Source organism: Enoplosus armatus, chromosome 12 (assembly GCF_043641665.1).
Source record: "Enoplosus armatus isolate fEnoArm2 chromosome 12, fEnoArm2.hap1, whole genome shotgun sequence".
Classification (NCBI taxonomy): Eukaryota; Metazoa; Chordata; class Actinopteri; order Centrarchiformes; family Enoplosidae; genus Enoplosus; species Enoplosus armatus.
Window position 1 is genome coordinate 14,906,229 of NC_092191.1, and position 27,390 is coordinate 14,933,618.

The window sequence follows — 27,390 nt, forward strand, 5'->3', positions numbered from 1 at the left end:
TAACTCTATATTTTCTTTGTTTTTTGCTGTGTCCTCTTCAACATATCATTACTTTTTTTTGACTCACTAAACTGGCGGTTGCACTGTGTCTATGACAAGTAGTGAGATGAGGAAAAGCATGTAAGGTTAAAAATTGTATTTTATTATATTATATTTTATAATTAATTTATTAAGGCTAGACCACTAAGGTTATAGACAATTAAAAAGACAAGTCCAAATTATTTAGACAGTTTGGGAAATGATTAATGCTAGTGGGCAGGTGTATATAGTGAGAGGCTAATTAGGGTAATGAGGGGCAGGTGACTGAGAAACGAGTGAAAGAAATATTCAAAAATAACTGCATTCCATTTAGCTGGTTCAGTTTCAGGGTCTTGGTATCTTGGTGTCATGGCTTACTGGGACACTTGAATACAACAGAGCCATCGTTAGTTATTAGTAACACCTGTGCTTTTCCTGCTATGACAAGTCAAAATGTCTGCTCTGAAAAAGGTTTCTTGAACATTTTCATTCTATAGCCCTACTGCTTTGCAGGATCGCGGGGGGTCTCGAGCATCCTGCAGAGCCAAACATAAATCAACATATAATCCTATGGGCAATTTAGAGTATCCAATTCACCTGTCCTGCATGACTGAACAGCAGGATGATACGGGAGCACCCAGAGGAGACGCATGTGAACACGGGCAACATGCAAATTCCACGCAGAAAGGTCCCAGTCGGCCCTGTTTGTGTTCAGACCCCCTGCTGTGAGGCTAACCACTGAGGAAACATGCCATCCTGATGAGACTGATACTGTGGAAATTTAAATTATGCTGAACTGCCCAGCCCAAACATTAAACAGTAATTATTACAGACCTTTTAGATTTTATTTTTCTAGATTTATTTCTTACGTTAATGAATGAAAAATATGTTTTTTTAAAAACTAAACATATGTGGATTGTAAATAACCAGTTGGAAGAATGTAGACGTTTCACTAGATTAAATATTTTATTTATTATACTGAGACAATACTGCTGGCCAATCTGATGTCACTGTTGTCCCATATGACTGGTATAGTATTATGGTATAGTACTGGTATGATATTGATATAAGGAACCAAGCAATTATTTTGAAAGAACAGAAGAAACTGAAGCCGAACAGAGTAAAACCTGACCTCTTCGTAGACAATCTTTGCAGTAGGTGTAGGTTCAGGGTTATATTCAACTTTGGTAAGAATAAACAAAAATAAACATAAAAATATCAATACAATAACTCACTTATGGTTTGATTATTCAGTTATATTGCTTGGGGAAAAGGTCCCAGGAGTGCAGAGTCTGACAGGAGGAAACAGTGTGTGGTTGTTCCTACTCATGGAGTCCATGCTGCTGAGGGAATGAATTACAGCATAGCCTTTCACCTGGACTGTTCCCTCAGCACCTTAGCCTAGACATCACTCTGACCTCAGCCAGCCACCACTGTAGATCAGCCATGGGGAAGAGATAACTCACACTCGCAACACTCTGTGTCACAGAGTTTGAGTCATTATCCTCAAGCTCAGAAAGTGATACTTCCCACGAACACAAGCAATTTAATTATAGTTTTTCAGCCTCTTCATTGCTTTATGTTTGCTCTTTCTTATGTCTCTTTCACCAGTGCTGCTGGATAAACTCCTTGTCAAGTCATTGCCACTTTGTGACACATCTTCAGGTCGGCTGTCTAGGTAGACAACCAAAGTAAGTGATGAATGGTGAGATTTCTGCATCTTCTCAAGCTCTGACTCAACCGAAGAGGGACATCACTTGCCCTTGGCAAATATTTGCAGGGCGGTACAATTATATTTGGGGTTCTGTTCATACTTGGAGTACTACCTATTTGCATTTTGGGACTCCACACCTCTTGGACAAGAAATGTTTTAGTAGGAGCTGACTTGCAGCCTCTTTCTGTTTTGTAATTACAGCTTTCGATTTTCCCAAGGACACAATAAACAAAACAAAGAGCAAAACACAACACAAAATGTAACAAATAGAAAAGGATATACATACATTCTTATATACGTTCCATACATATGCTGTGTGATGTGAAACCACCAGTGTAGCCACTTGAACACTGTCATCCAATTCTGAAGCAAACTAGCCTTAGCGTTGTAATCATCAAAGAAAATGAAAAGAAAAATGTCACAAAACCCTTCTCTAATTTCATACAATAACACAAACTCAAGGGCACCGAAGAAGAGAAAAGGTACAGACAGACCATGGGGAGAAACAAAGAATACTTTTGTTATATTTTTCCAAGATACAAAGTTGTCTCAGAGCAGAAATCAAGCATCACAAATATGCTGAAGATTTTAGGTTTAAGGTGCTGACAATGAACCACAATGTCTCTGGTTTGAATCTGGCAAGAAACCTTTGTTGCATGTCTATTCCAATCTCTCTCTCACTTTTCCAATTAAAAAAATAATGTGAGTGCTGTGTTGTGACTTTCTATTTGGCCCATTTTTGCTGCTATTTATTTCTGTGTGTTATCCACAGGATCTATAGCCTGAGCTAACGTCCATGACAACCTTACGTAAAAAAAAAAATATATATATTATTATCTAATGTCGTGCTTTAAACATCCACTAAACTGTGGATTTGATTGATTTTGAGTATTTTACTGCTTTAAACATGTCCATGTCATCGCTCTAATATAAGCCGGCCCCGTTCAGCTTTGCTTTTTATCTAAATGTGAAACCTTGTGTAGCACTAAATTGTGGCAAGCCAGCCATTAATATCTTCATCATGGGAGCGGACACTTCCTGTTCACATCACATACATACTATAAGGACAGGAATTGAGGAAGCTTTTAAGTGAGCTTCTAGACAGAGCAAACATGTCTCTTTGTGTCTCTCACATCAAGTCGACAGGAATTCAATAATTCTGGGGTCTCATTAAGTAACAATTTACCTGCTGTAACGTGTCAGGAGCACATCTGCAGTGAAAGCCCCTTAGCACACCAAGTCTGGAGTGCAGCACAAGCTGCAGCAGCACCAGCAGTTATTGTTCATGCAGCACCTCACCTTGGTGCCCAGTGCTCCACAATTCTTATTCAGAGAGAGACTTTCTCACAGCTACTGCGCCTCCCATCCCTTTGCTTTGCCACTGACGAAAAAAAGAGAGGAAATCAATGAAACCAAGGATCAATATGACTCCTCCACTGCCAAGCCCATCTGCTCCCCTTTTAAAAGATGATGTAAAGTTCAACTGTGAAAATAGCTGCATTCTGACATTAATTCTTCCCACCAATGGTTGTAATTCATTATGAGCAAAACGTCCTTTGAAAGTGGACAAAAAACAAAGCTTAATACAAAGCTAAATACTTGGTGCTGCATATCCGCCTGATAACATAATCCATTCTATAATAACGGATTTCTGCACTTTTTGAATTCAATTTACTTTTAAGGTCTTCCACTCACGGAGTCACCTGAGCCCCCTGACATTTTGTCCAGAGGGCTTCATGCTCTGATAAGAGAACCAATGCAGAAAAAGTTCTTCTGAAAGGACACACTCGGAGAATCATGCAAAGTACCTAAGAAGATCATATGTTTCTTTTCTTTAAGCTTGTCAAGCACCCTTTGTTTTTTCTTTGTTGGTAAACCAATATATCACAGTACAGTATCTTAAAAAATACACATTATATGCCTGTTGTGATTCAACCTTCACGCGTCAAAATTCATACCTTTCCCCGAATATTATCTCACACTCCCTTTTATCTTCATTGTAACCAGGCATAGCATTTGTAACTGTTATCTCTGTTACGCAATGAAAGATGGTGTTGTGTCAAAGCTGACTTTATTTAGAATGAAAGAGAAGAAGGAAGAGGCATGGCACATATACTGTCAAAGAATAATTCACTGAGACAATAAACTAGAAACAACACACAAGTGGTGTATAACCATATACTGCACAGATTGATGTAAATGAAAAAACAACAATTAAAATGTCTTCATTACGTCCATTCATCCATCAATAAATACTCTACTGGCAGCAGTGTTGTGATCCCTTCCATTTATTCAATAGTGTTCCAGCCAGAAATAACTTGTTTTATGTTATCACAGCAGACCATTTTTACTCACTTTGCTGCCTCTCCTGATACACCCAATTAAAGACCCCATGTCACATTTTGACAGGTATATTCACAGATGTGATTGCAGGGTTTGAAATAAAAATGAAAGATATCGGCGTGTGTTGACAAATTTTTTAAAAAATATCCACAACATCACAAAAGATTAATGAGTTTTCAGCCCTTACGCTAAGCTAAGCTGATGTCTGAATTTAGAGAATTTGTGTCCTGTGTCCCATCGATTAAAGATCTGTCAATTAATTTGGGAGTTCCAAAGCTCCATTTTTGAACTTGTTACATTTACATTGTCACGACCGACGGTGAATTTCAATGCTGTGGATACCAAGCACAGGGCTTGATATCTGTTTTTTTACTGATGTACTCTCAGCATGCTTTTAGAAGTTATCAATCATACATGACATATTAGGTTGCCTCGTTTCTGTGTCCACTTTGAATGCAGTAGATCTAATGTGTATGATTAAATTGAATTAAAACACAAATGATGGTTTAATACTTGGAATTGGAATAATGTTATCCAAGTTACATAAGTGTAATAGTTACTTGAGGTGTCCCTATCTTGAGTCAGCAAATTGGCATGCACACTCAGCCACAATCTCCAGTAATTACATTCTCCTATGTAATGCTTGCGGGGTAGCCTTTGTGAACTGGACTGACCCAGTCTAATGTTTTCCTACTTTTATCCCTCGAGGCGCTGACTACTTCCTGTGTCTCCTCAGACAAGCTGTGTTAAGATATGGCTATAGGTGATTGATTGAATAATCCTCTGCACCCCTTATCTCAGCCTACTTCATCACTGCATCCAACCTCCAGAGCAAATCTCCATATCTCCTCACACTAAAAGATGGGCTACAGGTGAAAACAGTGCTTCTAGTCTATCTCCGAACGTCTCTCTCTCTCACTCATTTTCCTGTCACTTCACTTTGTCTTTAGTGTTTTCTCACATATGGTTCAGTGAATTCACACACACTGCATGCATTACTTAACAAGAAGCCATTCTACTGTCGGATAGTTTCTCTAATTTATTATCACCTTCTGTGAAATGCCACCCTACCCACTCAGACATGCCATTAACACAACAACCTAAATGTCAGTGTAAAACCTAGCAGGCTTCCTATTGAAGAAATAGGGTCAAATTATAGGATTGATTTTTTTCTTCCAGCTGTTGGCCTTTTTTCCCCACCATGTGGCCTTGTGCAGAGGCCCGTCTTTTCATTCTCATTACAGGCATTGAAGACAGACAGTACAAATCAATGCTTGACTCCTCACTTTAACCTTGGAATGTCATTAGTGTCTGCACATTAAAGCCAAGCTTGACTTGAGCTAATTTAGCTAAATGAGGATATCTCCCAGCTGAGATGGAAAGATGAAGGGGAACCTTGGCAACGTGATATTTGGATTCATTGTAAAACACTTTGGGCTACAGTATAAGACACACATGGCATTCACGGTTTGTAGTTTGTTTTATGCATTAGAGTTGTACTATCTGAAGAAAAATATTTTTTTATGTGCACTGTGGTTTGATATGAATGTTTTGATGTGAGCTGTTTCCCTCTGCTTTCAGTTTCAGTTTATGCTAAGCTAGGCTAACCAGCTGCTGGCTATAGCTTAATTTCTAACGTACAATGGTATGTAACGTACAATATTTGCATGTAACTCTTAAAGAAAGCAAATAAGTGTATTTGCCAAAATGTTACTATTACTAACTATTTCTTTTGATACACGTTAGGTGCTCTAGTGAGTATAAATTGCAACAGAATGGTGTGTGTGGTATCGACTCAAAATAAACTACAGAGTGTGTGTTCATTTTAATTAAGAAATATGTCGCCCAGTGCTACAGTGTGACACACTGATGTGGTCTTAATAGTTACAGTAACAATGGAGGTCTATGGCACAGATGAATCAGATATATCAGGCCTTGGTTACACAGACAATACTAAATATAATAGTTTTTGGTCTTTTAATGGGACTTGTTGACTATAAGAACATATAGAATGTCTTATCATCAGACTTATCTTTTAGCTTGCTTCAGGAATGTACTATTTTCTAACTTTGTGTTTTGTACTCAATATACACAGCCTGACTGTTTCTCACAGGGACACATTCACACTCCCACTATTGAACTCTCACTCACGCATCTTATCACCTCACCTAATGAGATGCCTTACCTCGTTTATATGGTTTGTATGTTTACTGGTTTCTTTGTCACCCATATCCATCACTGATCCGTCTCCATTTGATACGTGCATCTGGGTAATCTTAAATCCAGCTGGGGTGCCAATTGCTCTCGTTGTCATTCTGCGTGGAGATATTCTTTATGCCACAACCAGATCTGTTCATCACATAGGCAAGCTCCTCCAGCCTGCTGCTTGGCAGACACTCATTACTGCCTGAGTAAGTCTTGATTAGAATAATGGGAAATTAAATATTTTAAGAGGAAAGATACCCGCTCTTTAAAGTCTTAATCAATTTTATAGATATTGTCAGAGAATTAAATGAGAGAGATAAAATTAGCATTTTCCAACTCTATCACTGAAAGCCTCCCTTTTCCTACAGCTCCATTCTAAATACAGAATCACAAATAGAGGAGAGGTAATGAGTATTTCCAATGTAAATGTCTTCATTAAATTGATACATTTAGCTCTGAAGCAGGAGGTTACTTCAGGTTTTGAGTGTGTCCAGTATATAGAGAATGGAAGAGCGGAGAAAATCCTGTACTGAAGTCTGTAAAAATATGCTGATGGGGTCAGAAGGCATATCTAGTACCTAGAAAATATATGTCATGTACACAATGTGCCCTATTCCCCAGCTATCATTTTAATGCAGCTCGTGTCCTAAGTTGGCTCATTGCTGAATACGTTGAAACGTTGAGTTGGTGTCTGTTTTCAGGTGTTGTACCTGTAGCAGCTGCTGAAACAAACAATTTGATGGTTAAGGATTTTCATTTTCAGCAATAGCATTAAGAGTGCCCATGTACTCATATACCTGAGAATGACCTGTCAGAGAATGATAGATTGTATATGACCCCAGTTTTCTGAGAAAGAATGAATAATAAGAAACAAACTGTAGGCTTTGAGACACTGAAAGGATTTACTGAAACCAAAGAGAATAAATTTGTGTACTTGGCATGAATAAAGAGGAGTTATGGTTCGTGTACCCTGATTGAATTGAATGCTTTCTTGTGCTATGGGTGTAAGTGTGTAACTTTGCCTTTACTGCATTCATTCCCCTCTTTGAAAGAATAGAGCTACCTGCCATCACATGCATTGCAAAGACATTTGTGTCATTAAGTCCACTGTGAGAGAAGAATTACCACACATTGTGCCGAATGTTTACATCAAACATTAATGCTGTAAGATGGAATATGTGGAGCAGTGATGCTGAGGTTGCATGTACATTTATAGTCATATACGTGTTTTCAAAGACTCTTAAAAGTGGGTCTCTTCAGAAATCATTAAGATCCCTCCAGCCTCACCTCACCTCCGCCAGCAATGCCAGATAGGGCGGCAATAATTAGCAGCAAAAAATGAGAGTGCCGGTGAATAACTGAAAATAAATGAATGAATAATAACTTAATTGAGGATGCTGTGGAGGATTGTTGAAATTACTGTGAATAATGACCATACAAATTAGACCGTACGCCCTGTTGGTGTACATGAGTTGGTGCACATAATTCTGTTATTCAAGTACTCCGCTCCAATCTTTGCACTTGACAATTGAACAGGTATGCACAGTCTGCATGTGGGACTCAGTGAGCAAAAACATTTTCTTTGGCCTGGCTCAACTTTTGCCGCTACACAATGCAACGTCATCCTGAAAGGCGCTGCGGTGGCCAATCAAACACCTGAAAGCATTTGTGGTAGATTACTTTATAACATGAATGCTGTATTTCTACTGTTTACCTTGCAATCGTTGCGACTTTCCCCAGTTGTAAAATCATGTGTCAGGATATCATAAACTGCTGTGCAGTGTTTTGGAATCTGATAAGCCTTCAAATTCACGGATCTGTTACTCAAACTGGACTTCCTGCAGTGTCAGTTGTTGTATTAGGTGACCTGAAAAAAATCTTAAATGTGTTAAATTCACAATAACAACACAATACAAAACCAATAAACATTAACAGTGAATGCAACAAATTCGTACTAATATTTGCCACTTGATTCAGTTCATACCAGTGGTTCTTGCATGAGGCTCAATGTCCCTAAATGAACAACATAGTTTACCTTCAACTGCTTTGCCTATTTAATATGTGTGTGTGAGTCTGGTTCCAAGGCTAAATATATTTTCTTACTCATCCACCTTTCCTATAGTGTGTGACATGTGGAGGGGCGGTGATGAAACAACCTCAGTGGATAAACTGATAAATAATAGCCAGGGTTTCTCAGCTCATTTCCTTTGATTGACTCAACCTCACACTTAAGAGGAAATGAACCTGGGCAGGAGTGACAAGCCTATTCAGTGTAATGCATTGTGGTCTTCCTAAGACTTCAGATTTGTGCTTACTGTCTGGAAAAGCCACCATCCTCTGCCATAGGAGTGGTTAATGAAGTGTGTTCCCGGGCCCTGGTTGGCAGTTTGACGAAACCACAGAATGGGGCGATCCTCTTCCCTTCCCCTGAAGAAAGGACGGGGGAGTTGGATGGTTGTGAATCAGCTGATTTTTCTTCCTGTCAGGAACAGACACGTGGAAGCAACCAGCCATTACCTTGCAGCTGTTTAACACTTTTAATATTAGCTCCTTCCTCTGCTTGGAGTACAAGTAAGATCTGAATTATGAAATTACTTCTCACTTTAATCTTTGAAGCAAATTATAATGCTATTTCAATTGCAGGACTATACTTCTGTGTTTTTAGCTACTTGACTTGTTCCTTAAATCTGTTTCTAAGATATGTTAAAAGAGGATTCAGTGTTAGAATATATTAACAAGCTTTACTCGAGCCCACTCTTTGGATTGGCGACATCATTTACGTTTATTTAATTTACGTGATGTTGTTTAGACTATTTCCAAATGATTGCCCTTTGAATGTCCTCTCTCCTGAGGTATACTTATGGAGGTGTAAATAGTTAGAGGAGCACCAGGGTTTCTACATACTTCATCATTAGTTGGTGTTTTGCTGGCCTGTCTTCAACAAACACAAAAGTTAAGTCTTCCTGTTAATGCATTGGGTTACTGAGGCATGTAAAAGTAATTTCTGCATTAATCCAAGAGAGAAAAGAATTTAGGCTGATAAGAAGCAATCCTACCGGCCCGGGGTCTGTTTGCCTCACAATTGCAGTGGCAGGACAGCACAGCTGACCATGTTAACAATATTGGAATGCTTATCTTTATGCTTTCTTTTGCTGGTGGAAATGTATGAGGCTTTTTGGGGTGTTGCTCGCCATTAAATTAATCAGAGAATCAAGTGCACACCAACATACTATCAAGATTTGTTGTTAATCATGGTCACGCTGGGCAAAATAAAAGTGCAAATGTGGCATTAGTGACTAAAGGCCTGTGAGTGAGCTTTGCCAAATGAGTCTGCATTACAAACTCTAACCCCTGTAACTATACAAGTCTGTTGTAGACCTAAGCACCAATTAGAAGGACACCAGAGTCATGCGCTGTGCAAAGTCATCAAGTGTACACAAGGTCCAACTTTTGCTCTCAGCTGACCATCTGGCAAATCCACTCTGCTTCTCTGGTCCCATGGTGATGCTCAAATTGTTTTTAATAAATTATCTTGAGCTCAGAGAATGAGCTCTCATGACTGTAACAGAAAGGGACAGAAATACAGTAGCACAAATGTTCCAAAATGCTCGCAGTATATGTTACATATCTATATGAAAAACTATAAAAACAATATTTATTGTTGGAATTAATGCTTTTACCGTAAAAAAGACATTGATTATAATGTGAAGCCTCCAGTTTAAGAAAGAAAGAGAGGGAGAGCAACAAAACCTGTCTACTGACGACAAGGTTTCTGAAATGCCTCCAGTGGACAGTGGAAACAAGCCATGACCAGTGGACATTCCAGGTAAGTGTTGTGTAGTTTTACTTGTAGAAGCACTCTTAGAGTCCTCTCCTTTCCAGTGCTGCCAGGTAGCCATTGACCTGCTTCCTGTCTCTGTCTGTGACAGTATCCTGAGCTGAGACAAACACTCTGCTGCCCTGCAGTGTCAACCCTTATCATACACACCCTCACTGCATTGGGTGATTACTGCTGGAAACATTACTGCTGTAACCCCTTAATGCAGATAGGGCAGTCAGATTTTTTATGGTGCACTCTGTACTGTTTTCAAGCCTGGAACAAACGCTATATTTTATAATAACAGGGGTCCATCCAGAGCAAGAGTTGTGGTCTTGACGAGTCAATTCCAGGGTTTTAGCTGATACTTTGTACTACATGAAACACTTGGTGTCCATGAAAGTCAGTTCTTCCCTTCTTGTACAGTTACTGCCAGAGAACAAAGTTTATGTTGGCAATACTGAGGTTAATACATCTATTCCCTTAGATTATATCATCACAGTGTGATGGGTGAATTTAACTACCAATGATATGAGTGAGAAAACACAAGCACATCTGCTTCCTGCATGGTACAAATTAGTTCATAGTTTTTCAGAACATAACAAATCTGCTTCAGAATTGGATTACTACCATACATTCATCAGATTTATTCACAGATTTATCTCTTGTCCTTAGCCACAGTGTCATATACACTAAGACAGCGAGCATCATTCCAACGCTGTGCTTTTCAAAACAACTCTCTGTTGAAAAACCACTTGATCTAACTGTTTAATGAAGTGAAAGACAAGAAATCTTTAAGCACGAGAACAATAGAGCTCTGTGGCCATTAATCACTTATTCAGAGTGTGTCTGCCTGGTCGTCCCTTTATCACTGCACTCCAGTCACACCACTGCCACGAAGCTATTTTTGAATCACAGTGACAGCAGATTGCTTTTAACACATTGTTTGAAAATCTTTAGGGTGTGATATTTTTGGGGAGCCTCGTTATTTTCAAATTTCAATCAATAATGTATTAAAAACCTCTAAACTCTAAAAAGGTTTGGAAAAAACATCAGGGCCAGACAAGGGAGTGACAAAAATAAAATTATAGGAATAGGAAGTACTGATAACCTGCATTAAAAATATAACAAGTCACATAATTATATTATTAACCAACCAATGATGGTTATCTGAATACCTTGTGAATTTTCAAAGCTGAGAAAATAACGTCAGTGCAAGTTCAGCCATGTGGATTTGCAACTTTGGACACCAACAAGACCTGAAATCTGAATCACCAAGTTCGTTTTAGTTAGTTCATATTGAAAATACCATGTTATTCCCTTTACATTATTGGCAATTTGTAGTAGTATCTTTTCAATATATTCCAATTTGGAAAAATCTTCTCTATATCCTATTTTCCATTGTTGGTGTCATGGTTGGCAATTACCATGCAAAATTCAAATACATGTATGCAGGAGGAGGCATGTCCCACTGCACACGCTGAATGCAAAAGAGAAATGCTGAGGAGGTATAGTGGCTCATAGACTGGTTCTGTTATTCTCTTAATATGACATAGCATACACACATCACAGCAGCAGGTGGTTATTTACTATGTGTATATCCCCATGATATTTTTTTCATTTGTGTGTGTTCATTGAATGGAATAGCATTTTTCTTCTCCGTCTTCTTAGAGTGTTTGTGCTGTGGTGGTAACCAGGATATACAAAAAAGCTGGAGTTGACTTGCATGTGTAATCTTTTGCAATAAAAATTAGTTGTGGCTAACATACAATTAGTACATATGTTATGAAAATAAATTCATGCAAATGCACTCTCACTGAAGTCTGTCTTGTCCACTATCTGAGAAGTTGAACTCCTCTGAAAATACACCCAAGTGGAATTTGGGATTTTATTTTAAAATCACTTCTTAGTGTGCTATAAAATATATCTAATATATTGTCTGTGTGTGTCTGTGTGTGTCTGTGTGTGTGTGTGTGTGTGTGTGACTGTTTCCTTTGCGTTTTTGATATTTTGGTGGTGTTGAGCCTGTATTCAGTAAAAAGCCTTTTCTATGGCAATAGCACTGACAATCCCAAACGATAAGGCAAAGAAGCTGCCATAAAATGCTGGGATTACTATTTGTGATCAGCAGGTGTGTCAACATTCTCATTTTATCAGGCCATTTCACACCAGCTTGCACTCCAATGAATATTATTCCACATTATCATATGCTTTACAGATACTGGCCAACGATATGGCTGCTCCTTTGTAACTCCCTTTCCAGCGCACAATGTTCTCATGAACTTTGCCAAGTTTAGCTGCTGTATAAGACTCACAGTTGAGCAAAGTCTGAAATAAATTTAGATTGAATCATGTCCATAGAGATTCTAATCTTGTGCGGAGGGATTTTTGTAAAGGTCACAGAAACATGAAATTACACTTCGTGAACAAAAAGCAGTAATGACGCATTTTCACAAAAGCAGGCCAGTTCAGTTTTAGAACGTGTAAAGCATTGGTTGTGTGATTTGTAAAGTGCTCAACTCTAAGAATTCCACCCAGACTTGTGTGCAATTAACCCTGTAATGGCTTCACCTGATGGAACAAGATATGAAAAATAAGGAATGATGCCACATGCTACAGTGAGGATTAATTTCCTGATACGACCAAGGTCAAGGTTTGCCTTAATACCTTTGAGGATTCTTGTTTATATCCATTATTCATCAGAAATTACACACACACAAACAGATATTGCTGGTAAACAGTTGCTTACATGTTTATTTACACATAGTTATGAGACTCCCCAAGGCACAGACTGAAGATCTCATGAATACTGCAGATAAGAGTGAGATGAAGACTTGGGAGAGGGAAATCAATCTTTCATCTTTCATGAATGCAGGAGCATTGTGCTGCTTGAGATGATCTTGTCTGATCAACTGACCCAATCTTTCAGGAGGAATTTCTCAGATTGTTGTGACCTGCTGGACCCAGTGGCCTGGCATGAAGATTAAAAAACAGGGATACAAGGATAATGCTATGTACTGGATTCACTATGGGTAGAAGGCAGGGTCAACTGGGGTTTGCACCTAAGACAAACCTCAGTTCGAAAGAAAAATGATTGATACAAATACCAGTGTTTGGAGAGTCATGCTCTAAAATGCACTGAGACACATGAAAAGCCATTAAGACTTTCATACCAAAAATTATATCAGAAAAGAGATACTTAGACACCGGTACATTTAAAAAGCATTTCAGCTGTGACATCTAAATTCAGTCATTCAGTATAGTATAACTTCCATTCATAGAAAATGATAATGAGACAAAATGTTCTCTTCCTATATTACAATCGGCAGAGAATGTCTGATGCTGTAAGGAAAACCAACACCTGAAAACATAAAAATGAATTTAAAGCACCCATGTGTATAATCTTTTATGTGACTATAGCATCTTTCAAATGATGCAAAAGATGCAAGTGTATTCTTATTGTCACATCTATGGATGAATATTATAAAGAGTATGATCTAGACCTGCTCCATGAAAAGTGCCCCGAGGTAACGTCTGTTATGATTTGGCGCTATTTAAATAAAATTGAATTGAATACAATTGTGGAAAGGCCTGCTCGCAGCAGCATATCAAATGCCAACGTTTCGCCGGCGAATTTGCGCTGTTGACCAACAGCAAGCCATCTTGACAGTTCTGACCTTTGAGGGGAAGGAGAGCCGGAGAGTCCAAAATGGAGGGAGCAATTGTGGCTTATTAGCTGTGTTGCACATTCACTTTCTTAACCTTGCTCTGTCGGAGGATGAACTGCTCCACAAAAGAGCAATGGTTTGCAGGCAGTTATGAGGCAGGAGTCGATGGAACAAATATGTCTTTTAAATAACTTGTGTGAACTTATTGTTTTCCGATAGCAACCTAGCTAAGCTAACGAGTTTGCTAACTGACTGTTCGGAGCTCAGAGAGCTTTATTTTCCCTCTTCAATAAGTTTTTATTGAACAACAGGTGTACAATGATGAACAAAATGTCAGGGGGAGAAGAAAAAAAAAAACAGTAGACAGAAAATAGAGAGAATCTCTGGGAGCTACTTTGACAGACATGCAAGGCTGGCAGCTACAGCAATTCACCAACTGAGCACAGTCACTACGCCACCAAGCTTTGAGAGCCAAATATTTCACAAACACACCCAGGCAAATTATGCTGTAACACTATCTGGTGTGACCAGGCCTGAAGGATGAAGAGAGGGGTTAGCAGCGTGTATTGCCGTCCACCATATTGTCTTTTCTGATACTGCCACTAGGAGTCGCAAAAGTCAGAATTTTTAAATTCTACATATAGGGGCTTTAAATATTGTTCAAAGTATAAACCAGAACCCATAGTTTCATAAGAACTGTGATCCCATATCTACTAATGAAGACCTATATTGATTTTATCATGATTATATAAAGACATGTAATATACTCGTATATAACGTTTTTTGCCTCCAACAATGTGCTTTTTCTGTTACAAAATCCCGGTATGGCAAAAGATATAATATTCTATTGCAAATCATGATCATACACAGTATAGTTTTGACAGAGGACCTCATACTCGAAGATGAACACTGTTAAAGCTCTATAACTTGATGCGAAATAAAGAGACCCTGAACTGAACTAGTCTTTTGCTGCCTGGAGCTTGCAGATCATAGTACATGTGAAATGGCATTGTTATCATTCTTGTTTATTATAAACACAAAACAAATCCATGCAGCACTTCAATTTTATGCTAGTGTATTATCCAGCCTGCTATACAGTAGATAAGAATAGGCAAATCTGACCGGCCGTGAAGTTCATGCTGGTAAAAAGTACAAATTTTACTAAGGATAATCCATCATATATATTTTATTGAGGAGTATTAAATGGTTCATGGTTGTAACAACCATGCATGCTAAAACTGACAAAACCCAGCATCACTCTGTTTCTTCCCTACACTGCTACACTGAAGCCAAACAATCTGCAAACAGAATCAATAACAAACTTTTTTTTCAACCAGTTCTATAGTAAAAGTATCATACAAATCAAATACATGCAAATACTGTGAAAAAAAATAGTAAGGGTTGAAAATCAATTCATTCAATAATCCCTGGATCTGATGTCAATAAGAAGTGAAACAATTTGTTCCAGGCTGTTCGGTCAGGCTTTGAAATCGAGGTTATTATCAGATTTTTGTCATGTTAATGCTTTTCTAATACATCTTCAGTAGGGTCATTATGTAAGAGTCAATACAATCAGTAAGCTCATTCAAGCTGGACATGTGACCAGCTCTTTGTGGTCCACACTCCTACGTTTCATTAATTCCTCTGAAATGAAATTCAGAGTTGCAATGTCCTTTCCCCTCTCTCCTAATCTAATAACTGTAATGATACAGATTTCTAAATTCAATCAGCTTTAATCTGGGGGATACAGATGCTCTCAATAGGGAGAGAGAAATAGTCCCAGCTGGTGAGTGGTGAATCTCTTATGATGTTATCTCTTATGATAACATAGCAACTTTAGAGGGATGAGGACTCATACATGGTGGAAACAGTCACTAAAAAGACAATTGGTGTCTTTTTAATAAATGTGCCCCTGACCAGCGTGCCGCCACTGTTATGAAGTGAGACTGTTTCATCCCTTTAGGTGCAAGGTTAAAAGAACTCTGGGGAGAAGACAAACTAGATTGTTGATATCAAAGAGAATTGGGGAAAAAAAATAACTCTTGTTGCTTAACTCTGAAAATGACATGGCATGACATGAAATGACAATAGTTACCATTTATACGAAACGGGAACTAGCGTCCAGTTCGTTTAATACTGATGTGACAGCGGATTTATAACGTTCCACATCAGTGGCAGCCATCTTGGTTGTTCATGAAAATGCATCAATGGCATAGATGAACAGTTTTGATTGGCCCAACAAATAAAACATGTGCTTGCAGATTTGTCTGGTTCCCAGTTCTCTGGACTGCCTCAAAGTTTCTCAGATTTAGGAGCTAATTTCAGAGCTAAAATTTTGTGAATTACTTTTAGCTCGGTCACTTAGCAGCTACTTTTAGATATAGGATGTTTTGTGAATATGGCCCCAGGTGTTATTGATAACATTAACAATGGCACTGTTGTATTCCTGTGTCCAGTAACCCAGTGTGACAGTGAGCCAGCATGAATAATCTCAGAGAGCTCCTAACTTCTGGCAAGGAGTCCTAGTTTAGGAGTGGTTCAGGAAAATTCTCAGAGCAACTCTGAGCAAGGAAGGGACAGAAAGTTTTAACTTAATGAGGAGGTGTGGTTGACCCTGTTGCTAGGTATGACACATTCTTTTAAAATGTGTGATTGGTTGATCGAACAAAAAGAAATAAAAGCACACTCAGTGAAATCGATAGGCCTACTGTTTGTAAATAAACCGGCGAACATGCAAACAGCAATGGAAGCAGTGTTGCATTTTTCCAGTTGCCAAGATCTCTTAGTATTGTGATCACTTTCATGGCGTTCTAGCGTTATTGTGTTGAGTGGGAGATGTGAGTGCATCTCTAATGAGATCGACCACAAACATTATCCCTGCATGATCTAATCTGTAGCGTTTCATTAACTCACTGTCATTCAGCGTTTGGAGAGTATTTCTCCTACCTCTTTGTCTTTAAGAAACTCTTAAGCCTCTTAAAAGTCCTCACAGTTTTTCACCTTAGGAGCTCTCTTAAGGGCTAAGATGCTTTGTGAATAACTTTTATCTTTACCAGGATCTAGTCTTAAATGTAAGGGGAAATTCTAAGAAAACATCAAGAAATTGCTTTGAATTGCTTCACTAGGAGCAACTCTTTGTACTAGGAAGCTTTATGAATACAGGCACAGGACCATAGTCTCGCATAGCCAGACCTATCTCCACACTGTGGAAACATGTCTGGCTCAACCCATCATCATTCTGGGACAGGGGAAATAAACGCTCTGGCTTGTTTGTTGTTGTTGTTTCTTTAAACCAATCACAATCGTCTTGGGCATCGATAAGCCCAGCGACGGTGACGTTACAAAATAGTGTGTGTGTGTGTGTGTGGAGGAGGGGGACTTGTTTTGGTGGAGCATTTGCATGTGGGGAGGCGAGCCCTGGCATCAAAATGGTTAAATCCCCACTAAAGAAAATTCCATAGTAAACGACGTATGTAGACTATGTGAATTTACAACCTTTATTGTTAAAAAAAGAAAAACTTGATAACTTGATCATCAGTGCCCTAAAGGTGACGCCTACCTATACTTGGACCCGTTAAAACCACAGACAGTAACGCGCAGTTTGCGGAAGGGGAGGAGAATGGCGGCTGACATAGTTGCCAGACTTTTCCCAGCAGCCTACATCCGATGAGTCAGACTACCAGGACCCTGACACTGAAGCAGCTAAATAGAATTCAGCCATCATTGATTTTATTACATCATCATCCATCATAGCTCCACCCAACTGCCACCTACTGACTAGAGGTCTAATCAGCAAGGGTAATTGAAAACACCTATGTGGGTATGTCGAGGTGAGTAAAATGACAGTTTTCATCACTAAAGAGGATTCTAAAGTTTAAACAGAGGCCCTGTTCCTTTGAGAGAGAAGCAGTAACATAACTGTGCCAGCGGAGGCAAGCAACTAGCACTAATACTAAATTACCTCTGACACTACCTAACTTCTTACAAGATTATGGTCATCTTAAAAGCAATTATTTATTTGCTTCATTTCCACAGAGACTTCTTTGTTTTACTCTGGGGAGGAGGTGCTGGCACAGTCTCAACAAAAACTGAACAGCTTCAGAAATGAATTCAGATATTCGTTTAGATCGCATCACTTTGTAGGGCACCTATTAAAGTATAACTTATAATCATGCTGTACCTGTCACTATAAACACCTCTGGTACAGACACACAGTAATGCAAATGAAATGTTTACCAGCTCTTCTTGCCTTGCTGTATGTGTGTCTTTATTCCTAGCCTCACTGCCAAACTAATCAGCCTGATAACATGCAGCTACAGCTGCCTGGCTGAGCCACCTTGGCTCTCCACCTACAGCCAGTTCTGAAACCACACCCCTCTGCCACAACCTCACCTTAATGAGAGAAAATCAGAGTAAAATGAATGAATCTGTAATCCTTATTAAAAACAATACACATATATAATCATGATATTGCACTTGAAGATGTTAATTCCAGTCAGTCTGAAGCCCTCACACAAAAAGGTATCCGTGAAAGTGAAATATAGAACTTCCAACTGTTATCATTAATATCTTTTTTATTATAGCATACATACTCTGCACTGTGGTGGTGTCTGAGAATTGCCAGAAAACCTTGTTTAAAAGTAATGTCCTTGTGCAGGGTGTTCAGAAGTGCCAGGAGTAAATATACAGTTTCTTAAATTAGTCTGGGAGAAGATAAATTAGCTTGGGAGAATATTGCTTACCATGTTCCTGCAGGAGATCCACTGCCCAGTCTAAAAAACAGTTCAATAATGTCAAGGTCTATTCACATGGACCCCCCACCCCACCCCATCCACCTCACTGCGTTTATCTTGACAGCCAAAAACACACCTTTCACTCAGAATCATCTGCTTGTCAACACATACATAACTGTTAATTGTGACATGTTGAGACTACTGACATGAAACAGACTGCAAGGTAACGTCAGTGGTCCTGTCCTGCTTATTATTGGATTTGGGGAAGTTTAGATTCCCTAGCAAAGCTTGTTATGTTACATAATGTTACATTTGCCAAACACATTAGTTAATTTGAACCTCACCAAACAGGTCAAGTGAATAAGGCCTTAAACTAAAACTAACTACTTTATAAATTGATGGTGGTCAAAAGGCATGCACCTGTCCTCCCATTGTGTGTTTGTTATGGTACACTTGTAAAAAATACATTTTTCAATACAAAAATGCAGTCCTCCTTCATTTCTTTGTTTGAGTGTTAAGTAATAGTCAACTCCAACGTTCATATTGATCTTCTCACCTGGAGTTAGATAAGAAGATCAATATAAATTTCATCTCCGTGCATTAGACTGGACCAAGCTGTGTTTAGCCTGCAGGACAAAAAGACTGGAAGAAGAGTCAAATGTTTTGCAAACCACAAAAGGCCAAAAAAGTCATAGTTGATTTGATCAAATATGTGCAGCGTCCTAAAACTGTTTGGCTTATAGTGGCTGAAAGTACGGAGTTAAAATAATTAGCCCACCTTAGGGATGAGGAATCTCAGATTTGGAGGCAATTGTATCTGTTGTCCGGAAGTTCACAAAACATGAGTACATAGGAGTTAAAAAAATTGTTTTTCGTAATTGATTCATCTTCTGCTAGATAACTTAGGAAAAATTAAGAGGCAAATAGTTTTTCTTTATATCTGCACCATCCGTCCCATTGGTGAAATGTTTCACTTGTGAGAAGTGTGTGACATGTGAAATGTATGGACCCTGTGGGTCATGGTTTCTGAGATCCAGTTACATTAAAGAAGAGAAGCAGCAAAGAGGAAGAATAAAAAAACATGACAACTGATTCTGTACACTTTAACTACCTAAACTTATTATTTCAATGAGTAACTTAAGAAAATGGATTGATTTTAATGTCATGATTTTTTAACTTCTGACTTGGATTACTTTGAAAGTGAGAGATTACTAATGTATTAACAAAAGCTGCCTTATCTTATCCCGGTATGAACCCAGGCAGCTAAGACCTCTATTAATCTTGAATGCACTATCTCTCTGTTCTGCTCAATCTGTCATATAGTGACACAAGCAACTCTGTAACCTCAAAAGTAAAAAAAAGAAATGTTGTTTTATTAAAGCCTGACTCCTGCAGTATCTAACTCTTCCAAAAGACGAACCCGTTTGTTTGCAGTTATGATTTTTTGTTGTTTTTCTTAAAAAGGTTTGAAGGTTTACTCTCTCCAGTCTTATTCGGCATTTCCTAAATGTTTTGTTTACAGTCTCTTTTACATGTATACTCTGATATTTGGTTTCCACTGTACCACCAAAAGTAAGCCTAGAGGCATTGACCAATTATCACTTGAGGGTTGATAATAACATTTTTCAAAATGTATTATTTATTACATGAAATGTATGAACTAATACGTTTCACTGCAACTAGACCAACATAAGGTTAATGCACCATTGAGAAGTGAATATATTGCACAGTGTGCAGACTTACAACTAAAATGTATATCTGTTCAAATATCTGTTCCCAACACCATGGAGCCCCGTTAATATTAATATATAATATGTCTAATTTAAACACTTATGAGTCTTATCTTAACTTTGTTAAAATACAGGAAATATATAGAATATATATATTCTAAATGAAAAGGACAGTTTTTATATTTTCAGATGAAACGTACCTGACAACAATGCAATCTTCTCACTGCACTTGCTTCTTAGAAATGTGTGAGGTTACTGGTCACTGGAAACACACAAGGCAGCTTTTCACCACTGAATCGTAAGACTGATTACGCCACGATTGCACCAGACATGAGTCTACAAATTCTGATGCAGTGCCTGCCTTGTGCGTGGATGAAAGATGCATCAGACATGCTCAGTTATACACATATACAAATGGATAAAAGCTTAGATACATTGTGCATTGTCCCATGTGTACAGTGTTTTTATTGCAGCCAATCACAAAAGGGGATGTTTGACTGGTTATGACAACTGGAATAAAATACTGAATGCAATAGTAAGGGTTTACTACTATTTGTGGCACAACATTCAGTGCCTGGAACTACAAGAAAGAAATACACTGATGTACCGAATTTAAGACATCAACACTTCACAAGCATCAACAGAAAAACTTAAGCAAGTGATTTTATAATGTCAATTCTTCACATTCATAAGATTTGAAAATATGTCTCAACATGCACAGTAAGTGCCCTTTCCTATGCGATACAGAGCCAATTACATCACTACAGTATGTGAGGACCTTTTCTTGTACCTTTGTGTTTCCTGCCTCTGAGCAACTATTTCATCCTTCAAGTACATCAACAAGATGTTCAAGGACACCTTGTTGATGTACTGAACTGGTGCTCACTTTACTCATTCACATGCCCAGCTTTTAGAGGCCCGCCTGAAGATTACTATAGCAACATTCGAGTAACCAGCCCACATTCTGAATTTTTAGCCTTCTGTTAATTGTTCCAACCTAAAATAGTTGCTGGAATGAAGCAGACTATTTATGTACGCAACTGGCAGTCGAGTGTTTTTAATATTTACAGAGGTTGAGGAAATCCATGAGAAGAACTCTTCTGCTAATAGTACTGATAGTACTACTCATCCAAAAGTAATGCTTAGTTAAAGCAGGTCCTCTTCAGACATGCACAGTGTGTATGTAGACTATACAGTGTGTTCTGTAAGGTTATTTCCTTTATCATTCATACAGTAGGAAATACAATATGAACCTCCTTGGAGATGCTGAATAGCCTAAATATACAATTTACCATAAATATGCCATAAAAGACAAACGGACTACTTGAGGAAAGGGCATTAAACACCCTTCCAGTATTTAATCATTCAGCTGGATCTCATAACAACCCCTGAACTGAGAACTCTTTGCTCGGCTGTTTTCATTTTCTTTCTATTGGTGTAGGCTTTGTGGGTCTGATCGGCTGCAGTAATTCCACAGAATCGATTTGTAAGATACTGATAGTCATATTATTGGAATCGAAGGTGCTGTTGTAGTTTGCTGTAGAGACCCCCCCCCCCCCCCCCCCCGCGCGCTGCAAGTGTACCTAAACCATCCAACAGCTTCCCTGCGTTTGGCGTCTTTAGTGCGATCAATTAATCAACCCCAGCAGTTTTACACGGCTTATCTCCAAAGTTGCCACTGCCATAAATGTCCGGGGATGGATGCGTATATGGAGGCAGAGGCGCTGTCCAAGGCACTGCATCCAGCCCCTCCCCGGTAGACATCACTGGGAGACACGTGATACGCTCTGTCTGTGGCTCCTGACAGTCGCTGGATAAGCTCAACAGGGAAACCAGATTGCACCTTCTCCTCCACAAAGATAACTGGATTTCGGCCCCGCGCTCCCCAGCTACTCCATCCGACGGGTTTATTTTCTCTTGACTTGTGTTTTCTTCTTTAGCCTGGAAACAAACTTGGAGGACGGACTATTTAAGGTAGACCTAATTTCTTTGCCACTAAGGCACGTAAGGTTTTTAGTAGTTGGAGTGAAAGTGGACCCGTCTCTCTCTCTCTCTCTCTCTCTCTCTCTCTCTCTCTCTCTCGCTGATGCTGTGATTCACTTGAAAGCAGATCTTGATGTGAAGGTTTCGCCAGAGTGGATTTGAGGTACAGGCTCTCAAAAAGACCGAAAATATACGGACTGTCGCGGTTTACCGGAGCTCAGCCCGCGGTGCTTTGCATGAAATCGCATTTTCTTTTTTTCTTGTGCCAACTATTCAGGGTCCCGTAGAAGTAAAGGTGCACGCGCAAAGGTAATAATAATAATAATAATAATAATAATAATAATAATAATAACGCATCGTCTTGCTTTTATAGGGATTCTACATTTGTGAGCGGCTGCAAAAAATGCCGCAGATATGGGCATAAAAATAGTGCGTCCTTTTACAGCTGTCATCCAGGGGAAGATGTTAAGGTATGGGGCATATTATTGATGAGATGATGTCCCGTTTTGGCTAAATATAGCCTATGAAATGCTCCATTCCTGTGAGGATTATCCCACACCTTAGTTAAATCTCGGTGCTCATTTAAATACCTCACTGGTGTTCATCACTTTTGCTGTTTGTGGAGAAGACGTTACAGTCTGTTTGAAGTGCGGTGCAGAAGTAAAGCCCGTTACATGTTTTTCTCCTTTGCAATGCAAACTATAATTGCGGAGATTTTAAATCAGCTGTCTTTTTACCTCAGTGTTTTTAACGCGCCCGGTGCTTTGAAGGAAAAGCACAATCCGCTTCGTAGTCCGAGAGAAAGAATAGTGACGAGGCAGAGCACACATTTTGGGGTCTGACTGAGACCCAGTGGCAGCCCGACTGGTTCGTCTTACACAAATCAACCATTGTGAATCAAATGACGCACTTTTTCCTCATGTCAGGTCTTCAAGAGAGGGCAGGCCAGCGGATACAGCATGTCGGAATGCTGCTGATAATTGCAGAAGTTGTAATAGAGTGTAAGCAAAAGTCATACCCCCCCCCCTCAAAACAAAACAAAAAATGCGAGCTGTAAATAAGCGGTTTCCTGTTTTTTATATTTACTGTTGTGTGACTGAGATTGGCCTGCAGGAATTGTTTTTAGACGTGCGAACATCTGGGGGCGATTATGATGCAGGTTTTATACATTATATTTACTGATGGGTTTTTCTTATATTGCATGAATGTTAAAAGACAAGGTTTCCTACACAGCAACGTTACTCGGCCACTGAGATGAAGTAATGCGAGGACTCATGATACTGACTGTCCAGTGCTGCTGTTTGCTTCCTGGAAAGCCCTGGCGATAATAATCTAGGCTAATGAAACGGCTTGTGATTGTTGCAACAAAGGCCTCTCTGGATAGAAGTGCCCGATTGGCTGTGCTTCTGCCTTAATCATAGTATTAACTGCGACTTTTGATTAAGGCTTTGGCCAAAGTGGATTTGGAAATGGATCTGGTGGAAACACTGATACTGTATTAAATTTGCTTTTCTTTTGCAGAGAGCTTTGGGACCGAGGACTGCCTTGACAGACAGACCGCTTCTTTTGCTGAGCTTATCAGCCAGCGTGGCTCCATATGGCATTTTTTCTCATTGCTACAGAGGATGCAGGGTGAAAAGCCCCGAGCAAGGCTTCCAGTTACCCGCCAAACAATGTTGGCATGAACATGAAGATTAAAGCTGCCATTTCAGCTCAAGTGAAACCGTGCACACTCTAACTGGCACCAGAAGGGACTGTTCCATAATTACATAAATTAGACTAGTGTGCCCAATGGATATTTGAATCCCTGTCACATTCCTCTAAATAGCCATGGCAGAGAGGACCTTTAAACAGTTCAAACTATTTTGGCGCGAGCAGTGAGAGGTTTGGCCAGTGGCCTGAACAGTGTGAGGTAATGGTATTTGCTCCAGGAAATAAGTGCTGGCCAAGCTTATTGCTATGCAAATATATTACAACATTTAATCTTTTGTCTTACAATGCATCAGTTCACACTTGTATATCCATGTAGACCTACAGTTACATGCCAGTCTACTACACAGTCAACCCAACATATTTCTTGCTTAAGCAAAGCTGCTCATAAATAAATTCAGCCCTATAAGTCCCTATCCACCTACACAGAAATTGTGATCACACGATGGTTTTACAAAAGCCACATGGTGCCCATATCATATGGGCTGGGCTGCTTATTTGTTGCTTTGTAGAAATAGGCACTTGTCTGGAATTCACAGGTGCTGAGGGACAGTGGGCTAGATTTCCAGTGTGGAATGCATGTTGCGAAAGTGAAATGAGCTTTAATATGAAAACGAAGAGCTCCCATGGGCTGCTAGTTTACTTCGACGATGAGGGATTTTGTGACTTTTTAGAACTTCTCATACTGAACGGTAAACTCAGCCTTCGCTTCTCGATCTTCTGTGCCGAGCCTGCGACCGTCGTGTCTGACACAGCGGTCAACGACAGCCAATGGCACGCCGTCACGATAAGGAGAAACTTTAAGAACACAACCCTAATGGTGGACCGTGAGACAAAATGGGTCGAGGTGAGGTCAAAAAGACGGGATATGACTGTTTTCAGCCATTTGTTTGTTGGTGGAATACCACCGGAGTTACGATCTGTGGCGTTACGACTGACATCAGCTGTGGTCAAGGATCAGCCGCCTTTCACTGGATGGATAACAGACATAAAGGTCAACAACACGGAGTCTTTAATGATCAACAGTGAAGGGGTCTTAAAGGACCTCTGCGGTACAGCCAACATGTGCTTAAATGGAGGAGCCTGCAGTTTGATTAACGGCGAACCAACATGTGACTGCTCTCAGACGGGGTTCCAAGGAAAGGATTGCAGTGAAGGTAAGACATCTGGATTTAGCTTAGATCATACAGTTGGTACGACATGTCCTCTGCAGCCTGTCCAGTCAGCAGCAACAAGGACTGATTTAAATTGTAAACTGTAATTACCATCAGTTCTAAAGTAAGGCATTCCCCTCCTCTATTTGGCTAAAGCTATATGTTTGTCTAAGCCTCACAATGTGTGCCATTGTTCTGAATGAATCTCCTGCAAGGCCTCATTAGCAAAACATGCAGGTGTTCTCCATCCCCAAAGGTGTCATCCATTCTTATCAAACAGGTCCATGGGGATTGGTTGACCTATGAAACATCATCTCCAATGGCTTACCTCAAATGTAGGAGTAAACATCTACGAGTCAGACGGAGTAAACATGAATGAGAACACTGACTTCACACAGGATAAAAAGTGCCCAATAGATCCGTGTAGTTGGCAACAGAAGAGAACTCAAATGTTAACTGGGTGAGGCTTTTGTATCGGTTGCCAGTTGAACAGTGTCATTATTAATACATTGATACTTAAAGCTTAAGCACACAGGATCATAATCTAACGTCATCACCTTGTTTTCTAAAACCGTAGGCCCTAATTCATTTAATAATTCCAACAGATCTGTGAGCTGTGTAAAAATGTCTCAGCTGTGCGACGCAGGAGAATAGAAGAGCGAGAGACCCGGCTAATCAATACAGAAAGAGAACATGGGGTTCTTTGAAAGTAGTCGTGGCCAAACATTGTGATGATAATATCAGGAGCTCTCTTTTAGCTCTCACCCTTGGTATTGTCTGTGATGAAAATGTATCAGTATGCAGGGCAGTCAGTGCAGAGCTTCCCACAGGTTGGCAGTTTATCGCTGTGGTGGGAAGGAGCAGGTTTGTTGATCAGGCCGAGTGTCGATGGGGGAGGGGTGTGAGTGTGTATGTGTTATTTTTTCAAAATATATTTTACAAGTTTATTCAAATACTGATGGACTTAAAGACTTTTTAAAATTTTATTTTAATATATAGCCTAACATATATATATAGGCCCTATCTAATTTACATTTCATACGCTCATGTATCTTTATTCAAGCACATAAATCTTTTATTAACAATAAGCTCATTAGGCCAACATTGGATAACTTACTACTGCAGCAGCAGAAGATATTGTCATCTGATTGCCATTAGTCATTGAGGCAAATATGAAATACTACTAATTAAAATGTCCTCTACATACTGTGCAGGCTATGTTCAGGTTTTGTTGATGGTGTTAGTACAGCAGTAGGGGTCTTTTACCAACCTCATGCACTGACAGAATAAAGGATTGTTACTGCAGTTCACTAACAGGCTTTCAGTGTTGAGCAGCATTAAGTATTTGTTTATTTAAACCACTGCACATCAGTGAGAAATAGCAGGCTGTATTGCCACACTGCATCAAAGCACCCTGAATAAATCTAGATCAAAAATTAACTGTGGGAGTAAATATACTTGGACTTATGCCACCCAAATGGTATTCCTGTTCTCTTTCTTGCTCTTTTTAAGTGCAGACTCTGTGCAGTTTATAATCACAAGCCCTTAACTCTATTATTGTCATTATTTATTGCAAAACCTTCCTGTGTTCCATGTTGGATATTACTGTAAATTAGTAATGAAGTTAATTGGACAAAAACTGTCCAATCTCTCTCCACATTGGGCTCTAATTTTAAGAGACTTACCAACCTGTCAGTGGGTTCACCGTGAGAGATCAGTTTGCATATGGCAATGGTATTTGATAAAGAGAAGACATATTTGTTGATTACACTTTGGTTATTTTTCTTGCCACTTTATTTAAGAGTTTGTTATAATGTACAAGAGCCCACTTGGCATTTCTCCTTTGGTCTTAGGTGGAGAAAATGTAGTGCTTGTTTCAGTATAGAGAAGTGGAAATCCAAACAAGAAAAATGTCTCAGCCTCTTTAGAAGAATCACAATGTATTCACAGTAATGCTATGGCAGCCATCTTTTTCCATGATGTGCAAAATGTAGCCTAATGACAGGTCCATTTCAGGAAAACTGTGATACTTGGATACAGGATACACAAGCAACAATATGTTGGTGATATTCATATCTTAATGAAAGGTTATTATCCAGACGATATTATTGTTAATGACTTACTTTTTTTGACAAAGGATTTTGTGCTCTAAAGCCATATCTTTTGTTGAGGAAATTACATCCTTAATAAACAGTCTTAGAATTAATTAATTTTCACATGTAAAGATTCAATTATAAAGTATGACTCAGTGTTCTGCCTTCTGACGTACTTACTAAAAACTAATTTCCAAAGGTCAACTTAATAGTATTTGCCTG

The 27,390-nt window shown here is 39.2% G+C and overlaps 1 protein-coding gene across 5 annotated transcripts in view; it reads left to right on the forward strand.

Annotated features, from left to right (window-relative positions):
- The first annotated feature begins 24,366 nt into the window (after positions 1-24,366).
- The window catches only part of LOC139294223 (neurexin-1a), a 235,322-nt gene continuing 232,298 nt past the window's right edge, over positions 24,367-27,390 (forward strand). For 4 of the 5 annotated variants that reach the window (XM_070916062.1, XM_070916064.1, XM_070916061.1 and 1 more), the window contains exon 1: positions 24,367-25,078. In XM_070916062.1, coding sequence (XP_070772163.1) covers positions 24,367-25,078 — 712 coding nt within the window. The remainder of the gene's footprint in view (positions 25,079-27,390) is intronic. The other variant, XM_070916065.1, reaches the window with a different exon arrangement.